The sequence below is a fragment of the Wyeomyia smithii genome, chromosome 2, assembly GCF_029784165.1.
Source record: "Wyeomyia smithii strain HCP4-BCI-WySm-NY-G18 chromosome 2, ASM2978416v1, whole genome shotgun sequence".
Lineage (NCBI taxonomy): Eukaryota > Metazoa > Arthropoda > Insecta > Diptera > Culicidae > Wyeomyia > Wyeomyia smithii.
In genome coordinates, this window is record NC_073695.1 from 270,610,376 (window position 1) to 270,631,715 (window position 21,340).

The 21,340-nt window shown below is 38.1% G+C and overlaps 1 protein-coding gene across 10 annotated transcripts in view; it reads right to left on the bottom strand.

Moving 5' to 3' along the window:
- The window catches only part of LOC129721937 (formin-like protein), an 87,364-nt gene that overhangs the window by 20,758 nt on the left and 45,266 nt on the right, over positions 1–21,340 (bottom strand). For all 10 annotated transcript variants that reach the window (XM_055675070.1, XM_055675065.1, XM_055675066.1 and 7 more), the window contains 2 exons: positions 18,753–18,836; positions 69–155 (listed from right to left, as the gene is read on the bottom strand). In XM_055675070.1, the coding sequence (XP_055531045.1) occupies positions 69–155; positions 18,753–18,836 (171 nt within the window). The remainder of the gene's footprint in view (positions 1–68; positions 156–18,752; positions 18,837–21,340) is intronic.

Below are 21,340 nucleotides of genomic sequence, written 5' to 3' on the forward strand. Positions count from 1 at the left end.
CTGTATATCGTGTCAACTAAATACTATGACTAACCGTTTCAATTGAATAATAACGCTAAAATGCTTACCCTATGACTTCGTGAGGCCTTAGGATCCAGGTAAGTTCGCAGCTTGGTGAGATAGTGAGCTGGAGGATCTTTCGCGTGAACCATTTCCTGCAACAGAAAGGAAGAGAGAGGAGTGTAAAAAATACGTAATAGTGATGCATGAAACAGTTTTCAATTCTATGCGATGAGTAACGCTTTCCCATCGAATTCAGATGATAAAGGGTCTACGAGCGATCGTGTATAGGAGAAGCACTACCAGCCTTACATTCGTAATGTTTTATTTATGAACTGTTTGCTGGCTGTGTGCTTCTTGGGTGCAATATAGTTTTAAGTTCCCAACCAGCGGCTATCGCAGGGGCTAAAATAAAACAGTACATTACATCATTGTGCTTATTATAGATGCAGTTGCTTATCGTGATATTTTTCACTTTCAGTATTCCATTACAGCCGGCAATAGCGTCTCGCGTATGTTAAGAGTTAATCAAGAAACAAGCAGGCGATAAATACACTAACTAATCACGTACTGCCGCCGCTTCTGGGGTGGCTGCTGGAGTGGTTGAGGAGTACCATTACTTTTACATCGCATCAGTATGCAATTAACTAGCTGCTCGCATGCTGTCACAGCTTAGCAAACAATGTTATCACTCGTAGGTAACCCACCTACGTGCGAATTCATTTTCCTCCATGGTTTGTTTATTAGAATAACTCATAAGTCGTAAAACGCATGAAATCTTTTAACAGTAATATAAGGAACTGTACTAAAAAGTGACTGCTGGGGTTTGGGGACTTGTTATACTTCTTCAAAATATAAAATCACGCAGTTTATGCACACTATTTTGCACTGGCATTGGCATCATAGACAATGACACATAACGATTTTCTCATTTCGTTCGTTACACCACCAACTATGATAAATCAAGACCTCCGAGCAGACAGGCATACCATACATCAAAGCTGCTAAAAATAAAATCTTCTCCCATAAAAGGGAGTTCTGCAGTAAAAAACTCGTTGCTTGAGTTTTCGCCAACTTTTTTGAAGCAGTAAACACTCGACTTGTGTATAGTCCGCCGCTGTCGTCGTCTGGTCGGAATTATGAATGAGGCTGGTCTACAGTCTGGCTACAAGAGGGCCAAAAAAGAAGACTGAGGTTGGGAACTTCACGCAGTGAGTCAACATCCTCGATGACTGAACAAACATCGCTATTTGGCATCGAAACAACAACGGCGAAACGTGGAGAAACCGTTGCCAAGATATCCTAAGTGAATATATATCGCAGTTTGGTTACACATACCGGTTACCGGTCGAGACGAAGCTTAAGTAACGCAAGTGAAACCCAACATACGGTCTTAGTGATAGACACGAGTGATTATATCTTTAGCTCATTCCTTAAAAATATTGGTTAATGTTTGGTAATTTAAGTAAGATTAATATCTCTATTTTATTACGAATAGAGGTTTTTTTTCAGGTCGAACCAATGTAAACATCCATTCTGTTCATTACACAAACTAACTCAAAGTTATTTAACAACACCATCGTTCTCGTTTGTTTTGATTTATTATAATCTATACTTCATCATCGGCCTCCATGACCAACTTTAAAACGCTTCATGCGTAAAGAATCGTGAATCATTGAATAACGCAAAAAAAAACAAATGGAACAGGGAACGACAATATTCATAAAAAAAAAAAACATCTCAACACGCAAGCCAGTCACGCTTGACCAACCCGGACGAGGAACCTTCCCTGGGAAACGCCATAATCTCTACTGCGTTGCGTGTGTCTGAATTTGTGTGAGTGTTGCCCGTTTTGGCATGCCGCGTAAGTTTGCGGTTTAAGTTTGCGAGGTAGGTAGGTAATTCTGCATTTTTATGGCGATAGCATTTATAGCTGACGTGACATTGACATTATTCGTGGAGCTTTCTCACCCATCTCCCACCGTCTCTCTCCACAGACACTGCGTTACTGTCAGTATTGTTTTAATGTTATAACTACACGCATTAGCTAGAGCTTACCGGTGGATTTATTTAAATTCACTAGTGGCGTGCGAGAAAAAAGCCAGTATGTAAGTGGTGAAGCGGTAGAATAATTGGAAGATTTAAATTCTTATCCTACATGTGCTACTTAAACTATCCATTATTATTATAACGGTACAGAATATTCACATAACTTATAGAAGCTATTGCAGTACACTCGGAGATCGGTTATCTTTATATTAGGCGCCGCGGAGAAGAATTATAGAAAATGCGATGAAATTCACATGACATAAACTTAAGCTCCAGTAAGTTTATTCAGGTTGCGAAGCGATACTTGAATTCAATCTACAAATTACACATCAGAGCCTTTAGAAATATGTTGATAAATAAGAATAAAAAATCGAGATGCTGAAGCCTGTTTTGCAAGTTCTGGAAATAGAAGAATGGTGTCACAAAATCACAAATTTGTGTGGTCCCCGTGGCTCCCTCACGGCTGTGATGTCGGGTTCGCGATCAGGTCGAGGATCTTTTCGAGCTGTAAATTTTCTCGACTCAGCACTGCACAGTGGGGCGACTCCATACAAAGGCTGGCCAAGCAAAAAAAGTGTCGATAAATGCGACAAAAACTTAGTATTTACATAATTTTGGGGCGCTGTACACGAATTTGGCATCCATTTTTTGTTTGGGGCCGTCCATAAAGCACCAAATTCAATCTTTAATATTTTTCGGCACTTTTTTCTTTTTTTTATAGAATTATATGATCTTCGACCACTAGTAGTGCCTCGGGCGTCCTCCCCATTGAAAAAATACGTAATTTATGGACGACCCCTCGAACTGAACAAATTTTGCCTAAATATATATATATATATATATATATATATATATATATATATATATATATATATATATATATATATATATATATATATATATATATATATATATATTTATATATATATATATATATATATATATATATATATATATATATATATATATATATATATAATTTTTTTTTAAAACTAAAACAACATAAGTAATACAAACTAATTACAAATTGAAAAAATCATCATCAGCATCATCATCTTTCGCTGCGATCGCTAAAATCTCGTGTTGAATTGTTTCCAGAAAATTTGAAGTTCATTATACTTATCAGCAGGCGAAATGTCTTTCGCTGCAATTTTCATTTCTGCTAGTAATGTTCGATGTTCCATTAATTCATACATCTGTTATCTTCCTAATCCGGTTTCTATGGTTGCAAGAGGACATTTAAATACATGTATAACACCATGAATTGACAACTTACTAGACATTGAATTAGGTGGTGCCGCTGAAGTTGAAGGCTCCATAATAAAATTCAACGAATTTATGAATTTGAAAACCAAGACACTGGAATGACACAACGTTCTAAATGAATACGAAAGATGTGGAGGGCAACGACTGTTTTTTGCTTTTTTTCTCATAAAGCAAAATGTGTGCTTATGCAAACAAGTGTGAAGCAAAAGCAATCTTCAAACGGGCTATTGTTAGCCGGAGTTTGATGGTATGAATTTGCTGATAGTATTTGACACTTCAATCAGTTTAGCGAGTTTCATGATCATATATTGAAAAGGTCTGAATGTTTTTAATATTGTTTTAAATTTGCAGAAAGTGATAAAGTTTGACATGATTAAAATTTCATGAAGATTTGTTTTCTATTTTCTTATTTAACACTTATTTTATAACTTTTAATTGATAAATTTTGTAATTTTTACCCAAATATTTATTTTATTCTTACGAATTGAGTTCTATATCATAAATTTCCATTAATGGGGTATCATGGTTATGATTAAAATTAATCCTGGATGAAATTTAAACCTCAAAAAAATGAAAAAAAAATCACAGGAAGGTTGTATGCAAAGCCACGACCGCAAGGTTGAAGTAGAATACTTTTACAAGAAAGATAACCCGGCTGCTTGCGCGTCAGTCATCTTTTCTAGTAAATAAACGTTGACCGTTCATTGGCAGTATTATAATTTCTTTTTGTTTGATATTTTGAATGAAGTTCATTGAATATTTATAAATTTTGTGCAAATGAGAAGTTAAAGTGCTGCCGAATTGTAATATGTACATTTAATACGACATCATTAAACAGGAACGGAACAAAGGCTACGGTTATGCAGAACGCGAATGCCGGCGCGATGCGATTCGCCTTACCGTGGTGAAATGTACAGCTCTTTTTAAGGCGAAGTAGAGCTATACATTTCAACACATTTCGTCTTGCCGAATCGCATCGCACCGTTATTTGCGTACTGCATAACCGTAGCCAAACACTAAGCAACGCAAACACGTAATAATAGTCAGAGTATGCATGTAGATGAAGATAATTAACTTTGGATTATAGCGCAAAACGAGAAAATATTAACTCTTCAAATATTTATTTGTGTTCTTCGAATTTCAGTAGTTCAATTTAATATCCGATGAAATGTCTGTTTATTATCTGATGAAGCACTTATATAGGCCAAATGATGCATTCCCAATTTACTAGGTCCATAACTCTGCCGACCGTGCTTGGTAAAGCAATCGTATAACGACCAATCAGAGGTCGAAATTTGTGTTTTGAAAGGCTTAAGAATTTTCAATAGTACAATAGTTCGAATAATAAAATTGCAATTCCATGCATTTGGTAGGAATCTTAGAAGATTTTCTAATCTATTGCTGCAAAAACGAAGGAAATCCATCGAAAATTAACCGATTTATTAGCATTTGAAATTGGACATTTTTCTCACTTTTTTCTGTTTTAGATTTTCATTTCACATCCCTATATAGCCGAACTTCCTGAGAGAAGTATTCTACTTCAAAACCGCGCTGCTCCTGAGACGTGGTGACCAACCACAGGGCTAGTGCTTCTGCTAAGGAAGGACGACTGCTGTTGTCGCTGTCTAGAACTATTATGAGCGGCTCCGGCTGAAACAGGCTCTTATATGGGGATGAAAATAGGAATGCATTATTTTACGTACGTGGTGGAATGATATAACTTGAAAAATATGTGTGACTTCATTCCGGCTCAGAGCGATCATTTGATAAGCTTCACCTTTTTTTTCAGTTTCTAAAGTTTTTCCTCAGTTTCGTAGCACGGATGCACAAAAATGATTTCTTGTCGAGCCGGACCGATAGCACTCTCATTGAAGCAACAAAAAAACATGTTTTGTGTCGTGTTGTGTAGCTTCGTTGAAGAAAATGTTCCCGTCCCCGTGTCGCATGTAAGCAGATTATTGCGTTCAGTAGACAGTAGATAGTGTATCCAGCGAGTAAACACCGATGGTGCTCTCACACACGCAACGGTTTTAACCCGTATCTTATTGCGGTTTGTAACATCAAGCGATTTCGTTTGCTCGCTGTTGCGTGTTGCATCATGTTGCAACTTGGCAGCTGAGAGACGACGAAATTCTGTTTACGCTGATTGATTGAATCGTCTTCATATTAGCTCTGCATAGTCGAACTAACTGCTTTTGTGAATGCGTTCTAACAGGGCAGTTTATTATTCAATGTCGGTTATGCTGATCGCAGCGTTTGCGCTGCCCCTACAGTGGGGAGTTTACTAAATGAAGTAAAAATTAGACAACTACAACAGAATTTGGTTGCATCCCGCATAGAATATCTGCTTGTGTTGATGCCAGAAAATTATTAACCTTCAATTATTTTTTTATTTGCCTTCAAAAAAGCATTTTGCTGTTCAAAATCGGTTGCTAATTACAACCTTTGAGCTGCCCTAACATTGGGGGAATTAAGATACACGGACAACATGCACTGTGGAAGCTATTTCACATTCAGTAAATTAGACGGGTGCGACAAATTTAAATTGCTAGGATGCAACACAGAATACTTGCTTGCGTTGACAAAAATTATTAACTTTCAATGACTTGTTTATTTGCCTTCAAAAAGGCATTTTGATTTCCAAAATTGGATTTCCTGATGGCAATCTTCATGCTGCCCCAACACGGGGGGAATAATGGCTGTCTGGCGACACACGCTGAGAAAAACCGAGACGTGGTGACCAACCACAGGGCTAGTGCTGCTGCTAAGGAGGGACGACTGCTGTTGTCGCTGTCTAGAACTATAATGAGCGGCTCCGGCTGAAACAGGCTCTTATATAGGCCAAATAGCATGTTTTCAATTGCAAGGTATATGATCCTGTCGACCGTGCTTGGGAAGCAAGCATATAACGACCAATCAGAGGTCGAATTTTTCGTTTTGACAAGGCTTGACTATTTTCAATAGTACAATAGTTCGAATAATAAAATTACAATTATCTTATTTTAGGAAGAATCTTAGAAGATTTTCCAATCTATTGCTGCAAGAACGAAGGAAATCCATCGAATACTAACCGATTTATTAGCATTTGAAATTGGACATATTTTTCACTTTTTTCGGTTTTAGATTTTCATTTCACATCCCTATGTAGCCGAACTTCCTGAGAGAAGTATTCTACTTCAAAACTGCTATCGTTTTTTTCACTAAAGTGACAATTTGCGCAGTTTTGCGCAGTAGCGGACAGTGTGCATTTGAAAGCTTACGTTTTTACCTAAATTTTGAATGTAGTCACAACCGTGGCAAACTGCGGCAACTAAACTTTTAAGCTACTTTTCTACAAAAAATAGGTTTTTTTTTTAATTTTTTCTAGTGTCAGGCTTATTATGACCATATTTTACCATATCTAATGAAGAGGGTTTGTTTTGCACAATATTTACAACAACTTTTTCTTTGACGTCAAAAAAATCCAAGCTATCATAAAAGCTACAGAGCGTTTCAAAGTAGTCCACTTTTTTTCAAAAAAATGACAAAAAACGTCAGTTCGCCAAGCTTTGAAAAATCATAAAAAATTCAGATTTCATGATATTGCGCCCAAATTTTGGATTTAGACACTTGAATGTTATAGCAATAAAGGAAAAATATTATGAAACAGCTAACAAAAAAAAATTTTTTTAGCTGGTGGCCAGCGATTCCCCACTGTGCACTGGGGCACGGTGTTACGTTGTACTTATCCTGTAACATGCAAAATGTGCCAAAAACAATATCGATAACGAATTCTCTCAACTAATCTAGTTGATCGAGACCGTTATTAACCCCACAGGCTAGCGTGCGTTATTGTTGTTGTTGTTTTTATGTCACAAATTTGTTACTGGATTTACAGATGCACAAAAATCATGAGGTTTATAGCCGGTATGTTTGTTTGAATGATTTTTACCTAAACACAAATATTTAGTGATTTATTAGTAAACGTTTCAACGCCGAATAAATATTGAAGGATACAGTTTCGCATCCAATAATTAACATACTGAGATATCGCTAATTTACAAACACAAAATAAGAGTCACCAATTGGTGATTAGTGTGTCTTTGGTTACTGGTCACAGTGTTGGCGATACTCTGAACGCCACTGCCGATGTATCTTCCGATATCATTTTTTTCTAAGGTAAATGTTGACTTTATATTCAGCGCACGGCCTCGGTACTACATTTAGACTCGCAACTTGACCTTCAGTTAAACAGAAAACAGTTCATCGAGTAAGTCTTTTATTGAAGACTTTAATTCGTAATTTAATAATAAAATTGATTTGAATTATATTATTGAGCTTGAGCTTGCTTGCTTGCTCGTAGCTGCTTCTCCGTGATTGATCTGAGCTAGTGAAGGAACCACGTACACCGACAATTTAGTAGCTACCGCTTTGTATGGATCGATAACGGCGCCGGCCATGTCCTTACGATTGTTAGGACGAGGAAGGATGTTGTAAGGAAGGAGTTTCTAGCAGCTGTTGTTTTCGGAAACAGAGTTTACCTCTGCATCTCCACAGTTGCGACGGAAAGGAAAGGTTGTGTCACCGAGGTAAGTGATAGAATCGAAAAAAGTTACCCGCTTTACCTCATTACGAGCTAATTACGATGACGAAAGATGTATCTTCAATTTCAAACACCGCGAATATATATGTGCAGAACGTGCGTTAATCATTCACCACCCGTGTATTCCGAATGTTTAAACTTTTGTTTATGTCCAGGCTGACCATACCAGTAATGCTTTTAGTGTCCGGAAAAGTCCAGTTAAAAAAAAACTCTTATGTGCAAAGTTTAATGGTATTCGGTGCAATAGTTTAAAAATTTGATAAAGTTGAGGATCGCTCCCCTTAAACGCGTTACTAAAATACAACGAAATCAATGTCACAGAATCACGCTACGTACGCGAAACCTAAATAAATTTGCACTGCTAGTAGTGTACAAGTTTTCAAGAAGCGAATAAAAAAGTTTTAGAGCTCCCAGTTTCTCATTTCTGTCCAAATCTACGTTTCATAAAACTTCTATGATAGGAGATACATCTTACTATGTGACAAGATTGATCACGAAATGAAGACAAAAGCATACAGTTGAAGATAAAACTGCCTGCAACAAAGAGAAAATCAGTTGACTATTGAAACGATTTTTATTCTAAACTGAAATTAGTAGGCCAAACTACTTCACTCTGTTGTATGCCGCAACTAACATGGAACACAGCCGCGTACCTGCTTCGCCCCGTTAATAATTCATGGAAATTGGACGTATCTGAAAGTTTAGAAATCTACAAACAACATCCATCCACACTGCTCAATAAAGACGTAGGTAATCAACCTGTAAGAAACAAGACGCGTTGCAAGAATGCACATTTTGACACACTTCCAAAATCCGGAACATTTCCGGTGTCCGTTGGTCCAGTCAAATTCCCTAGTAATTTTTGAAAACTAGAATAGTAAAATGAAGCCGATTTCATCCAAATGGATTCATTTTTCGTTAAGTTTTAACTGTTTAAAAATTGACAAAATTTTGTTTGCCTAAATTATTTTATCTACCCCCTGTATTCTTGCCGTAAGACGTAATTCTACGTAAAAAATGAAATTTTTCGAAAATTTAACAAATATAATTCATACTAGAACTTTGAACTGCTCCGAAAAAATCTGACTCGTAGTTTTAACCCTAAAGAATCCGTAGGAAATTTTGAGACATAAAATATTAGTAAAATTTCAAGTGCTAGAATTTTTTTCAAAAAAAAAAACTCTAGGTTTCCAAACATTATGTAATTTTGGGCTGAAGTGATCTGAAATTTGAGTAGGTCAAGTAAGTAGCCTGTAATGGCCTTCAAAAACTTAAACCTATACAAATTAAATAAATGAAAATTTGTGATTTTTGAATGCTTCTGCAGCAAAAACGTAAACTGAAAATTTTCGAATGATTTTTGCATGTACGGAAATAGAAAGATCTGATTTTTAAACAGAAATATTGTTTTTACGTTGCATATGTTATCTGTTGTGGCCTAAAAAAAATCTAACGTTAGTAGGAATATCGAATCATTTAGAGTTGCAAGAGATGGCGTACAATCTAAATTATTATTTCGCGGGATACAAGAATCCCATCGCTCTGGAACGCTTGAAACCATACTCAGACTCAGCAATCTTATAGCGAATTTCTTTATTCCCCAGCTCACCTCGTTTTGACCTGGAAGCGCACTAACTGCTGTCAAAACCCTTCTTTATTCGCTTGATATTGACCCAGTCTCGACCTGGCGTGCTGCCCGAAGCGCACTGTAAAATTTGTCAGCTTCAACCCACCACAGCACGTGCTAAGTTCGTAAACAATTATCGTAAACAATTATCTGGCATTTGCAGATTTGCCCTGACGCAGTAGAAGAAAGAAATTCGCTATTAGAGATGGAACGCATCTTGTAACAAAAGATCTACGCGGGGGCCAAGGATTACAGTTTTTTCTCTGTATGGACACTAGGGCGTCCCAAAATTGCATCAAGTCTGGAATCCTGAGGGCTCACGCTTCATATGATAGGAAAAGATGTTACGAACAAACTTTTCTTTGGAGGCAGCTATAGAAAACGATGTTTTCAACTGTTCAATCAGTTTTTCCTATGTTAAATCCAAAATTCAAATTTTCATGAAACCTGATCCTTTTATATTTCTTACAGGATCCTTAAGACCCAAACTATGAGGAAAAATTTGTTTCGGTTTGTTTATCGTCAATTTATTTTCTTAAAAAAAATCTATCCGTTGGAAAGGAGATCCAGACTTGATGCAATTTTCGGACGCCCTAATGGACACATCACTACGACCAGATACATCCGATTTATTGTGATATTGTCCTGCACTTGATATGATTGGCAGTGCATACCACTATTGAAGTAAGTGACACGCTTATCATATATATATATATATATATATATATATATATATATATGCGTGCTTAAGCGTAAGATTTTATCCTTTCGTTTTAAGCTTACTACTGCTCTACTGTTTTCTGATTCCGTGTTCGTAGACTAGGTCTTTGCCGATTCATCAGTTCCATATTTCTAATTTCGTTGTTCGTGATTAGGAGAGGTTTCCGGGGTCGCGATACCTACATCCTCCTGACAGGGTTGCCATCTTAGGTATAACTGGCGAGATACAGCTTTTCATACTCAGCTGCATGTTAAGAAAAAACACTGTTTTGGCAGCTTCTCCTGGAGATCAAACGCTTTTTTAGTTTAGAGGATTATGGCGGCGTCGACTCGCTTTTTAGGAGTCGTTAAAAGAGATAATGTAGAGCTCACTACGCATCTCCAGGCCCTTAATAACTCATGCTGCTTGTTCGGGGATTCAATTCATTGTACTCCACCTACCCTTCATATTTGGAAGCCGTTTCGCTATCCACAACCTGCGACCTATCCTATTCCTTGCAGTTAGGCTGTACGTATTGAAACTCACATTGAACAATGTAACAAGCGTGTGAGGATTACTAGCGTGGAAGTGATCCGGTGATGTTGGTGCTGAAGTGGCGATTTATTGAGAACGATTTGAAGTGGTTGATGAATTGGTTTATCTAGGTACGCTTGTGACATGTGGCAATGATTCATATCCGTGAAGTGAAACGACGAGTTGCAGCTGCAAACAGGGCCTTCTACGGACTGCGTAACCAGCTAAGATCCCGTAGTATGCAAACTCGCTCAAAACTAGCGTGGTCTGTACCAGGTACGCAAACATGCTGATATAGTGATACCTTCACTATATACAGCGGGGCAGGCTTCAGTGGGCTGGACATGTAGCCAGAATGCCTGACGAGAGAGCCACAAAACAATTTTAAGCAGACAACCAGGAAGAGGCGGTCGTACTTTTCTCTTTCCATTCTACCAATATCGCCAAATTACAATCCCTTGGAATGAACTTCACCTAAGGTTCCTCTCTGGTCAGATTTATTTTAAGAGGGACTTATTATGTCAAGAGGAAGGAGTCTTATTGTTTGAAGTCAACAGAGATATTGTAGATTTCTGCTTGAAGGAAGGGTATTTGTTGGGGAGCCTGAAAGTAAATCCATGATGACAAACAAAATGACCTGACTCTACTAGATTCGACCCTACGTCCACCCGCTTGTCAAACCTTGCGGCTACCGAGCTTCCCGGGTTTCTCAGCTCCGAATGAAATCTTTGCTGAACCGGATTTAGGGAAACATACAATGAGATCACTTTATAATAACATGTATCAAACATCATGACCGATTTAAGAAATTCCAGCGAAACCGTCAACAATTGCGATAAAGATAACTTCTAAATAAAAGGCAATTACTCACCAAAAGCGTCAGCATATTTGATCGCTACACCCAATGGGATTCCGTCTAGTTCGGGCTCCAAGCTTTCTGACCGCAAGCTGAATGCTTTTATCATAGAATTCTCGGATTCTCGTTGACATAATTATGAATGGTGATTTCTATGAATCAAACTGCTGCGGTGCATCATCAAATACGTTAAAGGATGATGCAGAGCTTGGCGAAAGAGTTTTTTCTATTCTTTGGAATTCGAGGGCAACCCATTCGTTTGAGCTCAATTGATACTAGCATTAACGAAACCAAACACCAAGAAATTACATTTGAATTTCAGTTTTCTTTCGTCCTACTCGGGATTATTAGTGCAGTTGTACTATTCACTTAAATTTGAATAAAAAGGTACAATCATACGCACACACAAAAACCGGTCACAAACGATTTATTACATTTTTTAACAAGCATATGTGGGTTGGGTAGTATCACGCATGATGGACAATGATGTCAAAAGATTCTATCAAACTGTGCTCATTTGCCAGACAATTTATGCCGTTCAAACGCTGATACCACAAAGTGCACATTGCAGCAAGCAATTGAAACTTGGAATGCAGTGGAATCGCATTGCACCAGAGTACACTTTCAGCGATTGTCAATGATTGGATAATGGCAGTGCATATGAAGCAAAGGCCTTTCATTCTGTTGTTCGCTGGCACGCCAATAGCGCTGGTGTAAAACTGTGCCGGTCGATGTACGCGCTTCAAAGGTGTTGGAGATTGAAATTTTCAGCCTAAGCACCTCATAAGCAGCATCATTTAGAAAATCATAAAAAATCACCCATCAAACATTGACGTAGGTGATAAAGCACTGATTTCGTGAAATGTTTCAACTTTTCGTTGAGAGTATTCACCACCGTCGACTTAAATTTGTTAAGCCGCCTTGAAAAGTGAATCATATTCAGCGGCAATATAATAATTTCCACATCACCGAAGCCAAACAACATTTCAAGTGTTTCGAATCGGCTTTGTTTCTTTGAACTGAGCAGATTTAACGGGGCAGTAATCGGCGATGGCCAATCAAGCCCGAGGTAAACCGGCTAGATTTCGTTCTACCGTGAACGCTGTGTATATGGGTTTAAAAACTGGAAGAGAAAATACTTTTAACACATAGAATCTAACATGTACGGATTACAGAACCTCAAGCATCTTATGTACGACCTGTGATCTGTGATCCACCTAAGTGCGTTTAGGTAGGGCGACGGTCTGATTGTTTGAAAAAGATAATTTTTTATAGCATCAGCATTCAACGGCAAAAACATTATGCAACGAGTCTATGTTCTACTAGTTTGCCCGCCTCAGAGACGCCAACGCAAAGCAGACTCTATTAGCAAACTGTTGTGCAGATACAGCTTAAAGACGGCGCTCCGGTAATTGACATCATTATTAACGCTGCAATCTTGGTTCAGCATCATTAAATGTAATAATTTTCTGTTCGTTGGTAAAATTTGCTCCTTAACGGTGGCCACGTACCAAATAAGTTTTTTAATGTTTCATATTGCCAAAGAATGTAAACGAAAATGTCATGCATATTTTTTAACAATTGATTGTCATTTTACTGAAGTTTAACATTGGAAGCAGCGTGGATAATGATGCGTGAATAACTCAACGTCGTTTTAGATTAGCCCAAAACGAGTAAAATTACAGTAAAAGCTCATAAATAATCATTGATCGTTAATTAAAACTTTGATTAGCCTCCGTTTACGACCGTGCACGCCCGGTTGGAGATAATTTGGTAGCCGGCTGACACCTCATTTTTCCGGATGAGAACCTGCATTGATTGAGGTGCTGCAGTCTTTTATATTCAATATAGGACTGGTATTAAGGAAACTCCCCTTCGTATTCGTAGAACAAACATTGTTGTTATTTTATCTAAAATTCATGAATTCTTGTTTAATTATATATTTAATAATAGGCTTTCCAACTGGTCTTGAGGAACAATGAAACAATGATTTCGAATGTATTTGAAGGAATTGATTCTGCTGTTTTCATGTAGCCTAATCGACATAATCATTTCCGCAGTTATCTTGTGCTTAGCAACGAATAACTAAAACTAAAGAAAGTGAATCGTAAAGGCAAACCCTTGCGATGTTTCTTAAAAGTAAAGACTCCTCTGAAAGATAGTGATGATAGCAACTCGAAATCATCACAATTGATTTCATTAATGTAGATCGCTTCGAAAAGCTTTCGGTAGTTTAAGTAACCATTTATTGATTTCATTTGAACGGTTTGGTGATTAATTTACTCAAGAGTGAGATAAAAAAAAACATTTTCTCGTCTAGAGTCAAAAGTCTATTGGGAAATTTTCACATTTTTATCACTCAGTTGGAGTAAAGCTGAAAATACAAAAAAGAAGCGCAACACTCAACAACTATCCAAACTTTATTTTAGAAAAATGTTGCAGAGTATAATTAGAAGAGATACGTTAAATGTGAAAACAGAAGGAAAAAGAACAATATATATAAAACGGCTTCAAACGGAAAGAAAAAAAATCACAGGAAGGTTGTATGCAAAGCCACGACCGCATGGTTGAAGTAGAATACTTTTACAAGAAAGATAACCTGGCTGCTTGCGTGTCATTTATTTTTTCTAGTAAATAAACGTTGACCGTTCATTGGCAGTATTGTAATTTCTTTTTGTTTGATATTTTGAATGAAGTTCATTGAATATTTTTAAATTTTGTGCAAATGAGAAGTTGAAGTGCTGCCGAATTGTAATATGTACATTTAATACGACATCATTAAACAGGAACGGAACAAAGGCTACGGTTATGCAGAACGCGAATAACGGCGCGATGCGATTCGCCTTACCGTGGTGAAATGTACAGCTCTTTTTAAGGCGAAGTAGAGCTATACATTTCGACACATTTCGTCTTGCCGAATCGCATCGCGCCGTTATTTGCGTACTGCATAACCGTAGCCAAACACTAAGCGACGCAAACACGTAATAATAGTCAGAGTATGCATGTAGATGAAGATAATTAACTTTGGATTATAGCGCAAAACGAGAAAATATCAACTCTTCAAATATTTATTTGTGTTCTTCAAATTTCGGTAGTTCAATTTAATATCCGATGAAATGTCTGTTTATTATCTGATGAAGCACTTATATAGGCCAAATGATGCATTCCCAATTTACTAGGTCCATAACTCTGCCGACCGTGCTTGGTAAAGCAATCGTATAACGACCAATCAGAGGTCGAAATTTGTGTTTTGACAAGGCTTAAGAATTTTCAATAGTACAATAGTTCGAATAATAAAATTGCAATTTCATGCATTTGGTAGGAATCTTAGAAGATTTTCTAATCGATTGCTGCAAAAACGAAGGAAATCCATCGAAAATTAACCGATTTATTAGCATTTGAAATTGGACATATTTCTCACTTTTTTCTGTTTTAGATTTTCATTTCACATCCCTATATAGCCGAACTTCCTGAGAGAAGTATTCTACTTCAAAACCGCGCTGCTCCTGAGACGTGGTGACCAACCACAGGGCTAGTGCTTCTGCTAAGAAAGGACGACTGCTGTTGTCGCTGTCTAGAACTATTATGAGCGGCTCCGGCTGAAACAGGCTCTTATATAGGGATGAAAATAGGAATGAATTATTTTACGTACGTGGTGGAATGATATAACTTGAAAAATATGTGTGACTTCATTCCGGCTCAGAGCGATCATTTGATAAGCTTCACCTTTTTTTTCAGTTTCTAAAGTTTTTCCTCAGTTTCGTAGCACGGATGCACAAAAATGATTTCTTGTCGAGCCGGACCGATAGCACTCTCATTGAAGCAACAACATAACATGTTTTGTGTCGTGTTGTGCAGCTTCGTTGAAGAAAATGTTCCCGTCCCCGTGTCGCATGTAAGCAGATTATTGCGTTCAGTAGACAGCAGTGATGGAAACGAAACGAATATGATGCAATCATCGTTTAATCTCCACATGTACACATCATGAATTGTTACAGACCGCGACTAAACTTGAATCCTCTCAACACATAATGAAATGATGATATGGTGCGTAGGTTTCTGGGAGAAAATTAACACATGACTAGACTACATCTACTCTGAGAAGCGATTCGCTCGTTGCGTTTGTCTCTCCATATGCCGGTCGTTAGGGAAACAAAGAATAGCAGCAGAAGAATAGCATGTCGCCTGAGCAGCAGCAGAGGTGTGGTGCGGTGAGAAGGAAAGTGTGGGGAAGGGACTACTTCGGCAGCGGTTGACTTGAGCGAGAGTAGGAGAGCATACATTGTCATTTTCTTTCTTTTTCTGACAATAAATCTTATTCATGGGTAATAACATAACAAGATCTGATCGCTCTGTGTAACAGAGACGAATTACTTCATATACCGAGTTGTGCACATTGAGAACCATATGTTGTGGTGTACGCTAACGACAAGCAATATATCGTAAAAAAGGAAGCAAAGAGAGTGAACCAACACCGATACTTTGTTATTCGTATACTGACGACGATGTCAACGCATCTTAGGCTATTGACATACTGAGGCGTCAAATGAAGCGAAGCAAGAAGCGTCGCAAAAGCGTTCGAGCTACTTCTTCGAACGTCTATATGAAACGCTCAAACCGGTCATACTCAAGCGGCAACGACGCGTCGGTAGAGGCGGCGAAACAGAACGAGTAGTGTTTTGACGCGCGTATACTTACGCGGTAATACCTTGTTCAGACAAAATCTTCATCGCGAGGTGCTTTACATTTGCTTTGTTTTGGTTTGGTAATTGAAAAAAAGCAAATAGAATACATTTTCGGTTAACAAAATGTTAAAATGTATAAACAATGTTAGTGCAGTAATACCATGTTCAGACTAAACCTGATATCGCCAGGTGCTTTTTATTCGTTTTATTTTGGTCTTAAATATAGAAAATATCGGGAAAAATTTTCAGGTCGTCAGAAAAATAAGACTGGTATTTTTGATTGATATTGCATGCCTAACATACTGAACAGATATCATAAACTAGTTGAACGTTACTTGGGGTCAGCGGGTTTAAAATTTAGAATAATTTCTTATATTTTTTACTACGTCTGTAGCGCAACTGACTTCAGAAATATTATTTTACTTCATAAAAAAATCTCTATGTTTACTAAAAACGTGATTTACTGTGCTTGAAGCAGCAAACAAATCTTCAATGGAAGAATTCATATTTCCTTTAAACGAAACCGCTGCTGGAATCTAGGAATATGACAACACAACGCATTTGCATCGCTCGCTCCAGTCGCTCCAGTATGTCATAGGAAGCTTCACTCAACGCTTCTGTTTATTCCGCTTCTCAAACGCTCAACGCTTCGCTTAATTTGACGCCTCAGTATGTCAGTAGCCTTAGGCTTCCTTTATATGTATTCAAAATCGCTAGAGGTGATTTTTTTCCATCGCTGGTAGACAGTAGATAGTGTATCCAGCGAATAAACACCGATGGTGCTCTCACACACGCAACGGTTTTAACCCGTATCTTATTGCGGTTTGTTACATCAAGAGATTTCGTTTGCTCGCTGTTGCGTGTTGCATCATGTTGCAACTTGGCAGCTGGGAGACGACGAAATTCTGTTTACGCTGATTGATTGAATCGTCTTCATATTAGCTCTGCATAGTCGAACTAACTGCTTTTGTGAATGCGTTCTAACAGGGCAGTTTATTATTCAATGTCGGTTATGCTGATCGCAGCGTTTGCGCTGCCCCTACAGTGGGGAGTTTACTAAATAAAGTAAAAATTAGACAACTACAACAGAATTTGGTTGCATCCCGCATAGAATGTCTGCTTGTGTTGATGCCAGAAAATTATTAACCTTCAATTATTTTTTTATTTGCCTTCAAAAAAGCATTTTGCTGTTCAAAATCGGTTGCTAATTACAACCTTTGAGCTGCCCTAACATTGGGGGAATTAGGATACACGGACAACATGCACTGTGGAAGCTATTTCACATTCAGTAAATAAGACGGGTGCGACAAATTTAAATTGCTAGGATGCAACACAGAATACTTGCTTGCGTTGACAAAAATTATTAACTTTCAATGACTTGTTTATTTGCCTTCAAAAAGGCATTTTGATTGCCAAAATTGGATTTCCTGATGGCAATCTTCATGCTGCCCCAACACGGGGGGAATAATGGCTGTCTGGCGACACACGCTGAGAAAAACCGAGACGTGGTGACCAACCACAGGGCTAGTGCTGCTGCTACGGAGGGACGACTGCTGTTGTCGCTGTCTAGAACTATTATGAGCGGCTCCGGCTGAAACAGGCAAATGCTAATAAATCGGTTAGTATTCGATGGATTTCCTTCGTTCTTGCAGCAATAGATTGGAAAATTTTCTAAGATTCTTCCCAAAATAAGATAATTGTAATTTTATTATTCGAACTATTGTACTATTGAAAATAGTCAAGCCTTGTCAAAACGAAAAATTCGACCTCTGATTGGTCGTTATATGCTTGCTTCCCAAGCACGGTCGACAGGAGCATGTTTTCAATTGCAAGGTATATGATCCTGTCGACCGTGCTTGGGAAGCAAGCATATAACGACCAATCAGAGGTCGAATTTTTCGTTTTGACAAGGCTTGACTATTTATAATAGTACAATAGTTCGAATAATAAAATTACAATTATCTTATTTTGGGAAGAATCTTAGAAGATTTTCCAATCTATTGCTGCAAGAACGAAGGAAATCCATCGAATACTAACCGATTTATTAGCATTTGAAATTGGACATATTTTTCACTTTTTTCGGTTTTAGATTTTCATTTCACATCCCTATGTAGCCGAACTTCCTGAGAGAAGTATTCTACTTCAAAAGAAACTACCCAATTTTAAATCTCTGCTAAATGACAGATCTGAGCCTAATGCAGACAAACGGCATAAACCGATTACCGATGACCACCATTCACATTAGTTATGTGAATTTTTTTGCTCTCAATTTCGGCGGCTCGCATAGCGGATGGACCGTCGTCGCACCAAAAAAAATTACAGCTTATTTCCACCTGGAGAGGCTTACACGGCAACACGCAAAGAAGCAAAAGTGATTGACCAATGCCATATGTAACGTTTCGCTACACCTGAACCGTACGAAATCAACGCTCATCAATCCGTATTAAATTTACCTGATCGCAAATTATATCCCATTTCTTCTCGTTGTCGTAGTTTTTCAACAGCTTCGCTTTATCCGGCGGTAAATCCATGGAAGCCTGCAAGCAAAAAACAAGAAACAGAACAGAGGTGAGAATGCATGCGCAAAAAAATCACAATGCTATCATTATAAGGAGATTAGTACGTAAATTGGTGGTCCCGTTGAGTGGACATGGTTTTGCTTGGTAGCCGCCATCAACCTGTTTTCTGCGACAGTAAAATTCAAATTTTATATGGCTTTATTTCGAATTTACATATATTAACTATGTTTAATTTATCTATATTGAGGATCCATAATTTATAACCCATGGTGGGCTTAATTTGATGTGATAAATCATTGGTTAGATTTTTTTAGATCGATGACAAGTGAATAATGTTAGCGATTATTTAAGGCAGCCTCTAACAAATAATTTCGAGTTCTGATGACGTGATGATGATTTTCGTCGAAATACACGAAAACTCATCAATCGAAAATGAATACTTGATTCGATACAGTCATCATTATTCCCATCATCACAATTTCGTGAAGCAATTAAGCACCCTATTAGCTAGCACACAAAAAGTTGATTCACAAGGTGAATTAATTCAAATATGTTATTGTTAGCCGTGTGTTGTTTTTTTTTTTGTACAAACGTAAAGCATTTTTTTCAGGCATCATTATAAGGCTCGACATAGGATTATATCGATTAAATATCGCCATAGTTATTTGGGTGATGGTCAAGTTTCGTTCAGTGGTCGTGAATAGTATAGTAGCTCATTTCTCGTGACGGTGCACAGAAGAACGCAGAAAACTGACAGCTCATTGACACGCGATAAACCGTGAGCGAATCTACTAACTAGGAAGTCTGGCCTTCGAGAGTAAAAAAAAAAAATACACCAAATTGCGACGGAAACACATTGTATAGAAATGCAGTGAAACCTCGATGTATTCTAATTCTAATTTTCTACATGATGAGTCATCAGATTTGTAATCATTTGAGGTTCCAGAATTCATTTCTGCTGTATATACACAACAAGGTGTACACCAAACGGAAGCCGTTAGTACATTATCTGCCAACGTCTGTCTTCAAGAAGCTATTAACTTTTGTTTAAAGCATTAAGTCGGCATCAGCATCAACATTAGTAGAGTGCTACAGTTCGCCCCGGGGGGAGAGCTATAAACAGTGATTTACAAATGACAAAACGTGATCTGAATTGAACTTTTTATTTTGTTTTGGTTCATCGTTACACGATTCAACCGGTTAGCTGGATATGAAACAACCAGTATTGGGGTATTTTAATGTAGATATCGATGTTTTCTCTGCTCCTATAGAGCAACAAACAGGGGTTAGCTCTAAGCTGAGCGGGCATGTTATTCATCGCCGTGATTTTCTTTTTCTCCATTTCAGCACGGATGTTTTCGATTTACAGATTTCACTGTAAGTGTAGCTTTACTGCATTGTCGGTTGTTTCTGTGTTTACGAACTCTAATAAAATATTTAGTGCTGGATTAGTTTGCGAGTAAACGAGTTTGTATATTACTCGGTGAAACGCACAGCGCTGACCTGTGATAGAAAGCTGGTAGCTCCATAAATTTGGGAAATTTTTGCAAAATAAAGTTTATATAGTTCAGTTTGGTTTCGAAGCCTCTTACTAGAATTAGTCAAAGTTTGTTTGTTGTCTATGGATCATTGTTCGGGGCAGAGTTCGCACTGTATGAATAGGAAACCCATTACATGATAATACTTGCATATTACAAATATAACGAGCGTATATTGTATAATATTCCACACATTGAGCTCGAGCGATAACAGAAGGTCTGTTCTTGCTGTGCCAAGTCCGACTGCCTCTGACATCAGCGAACGAAAATGACTCATTCGGAACACTGGCATACAACGCAGAGCAGGCGCTGGTGTCGAAGGTGAGGATCATCAATTCGCAAGACCGTGATCAAGCACTTGACTATAATTTATTCACGACAAAGTCAGCAGCGTTTGAATAGCCACATTTGAATCATCTACTAAAACGGACACTGACGGCTGTTTCCAGCCACACCATTAGTCACGTACAAGAGTCGTCTGCTTCTTGGTAGATACACCGAAACACACACGCACCTGACGGAAGAAATAGATTCAGAAACTTTTCCAATCGAATTTGGTTTTATAGGTAAACGCCACCAAACCAAATAACTGCCTTTTCGGGATGCCTGTATTAATTCTACCCTAGCACAGACTTCCTTGCCGGATGTCGTCGATTTCTGCTCTCGACGGTGAAGTACATTCAAACAACTAAGATATGATGACTACACTTTAGGGAGGGCGCAAATATGATGGGGAAATTGTGTCGGAGAATGTACACGCTAGTTCCCTGACGTGCTCTTTATGCTGCTCGAGCCCTCCGTACGCACACGCAAATTTCGCAGCAGATGATCAAGCAGCCGCCTGCAGAAGGGACTGGAACGCGTTTTGCTGTAAAACAGCGCTCTGATTTGAATTTGGATGGCAGATGTTGGTATATTTTTCGGCATTATACAGCTACTCGTATTGATAAGATCGCACGCGAGCCAGGAGGACTCATGTTTGTT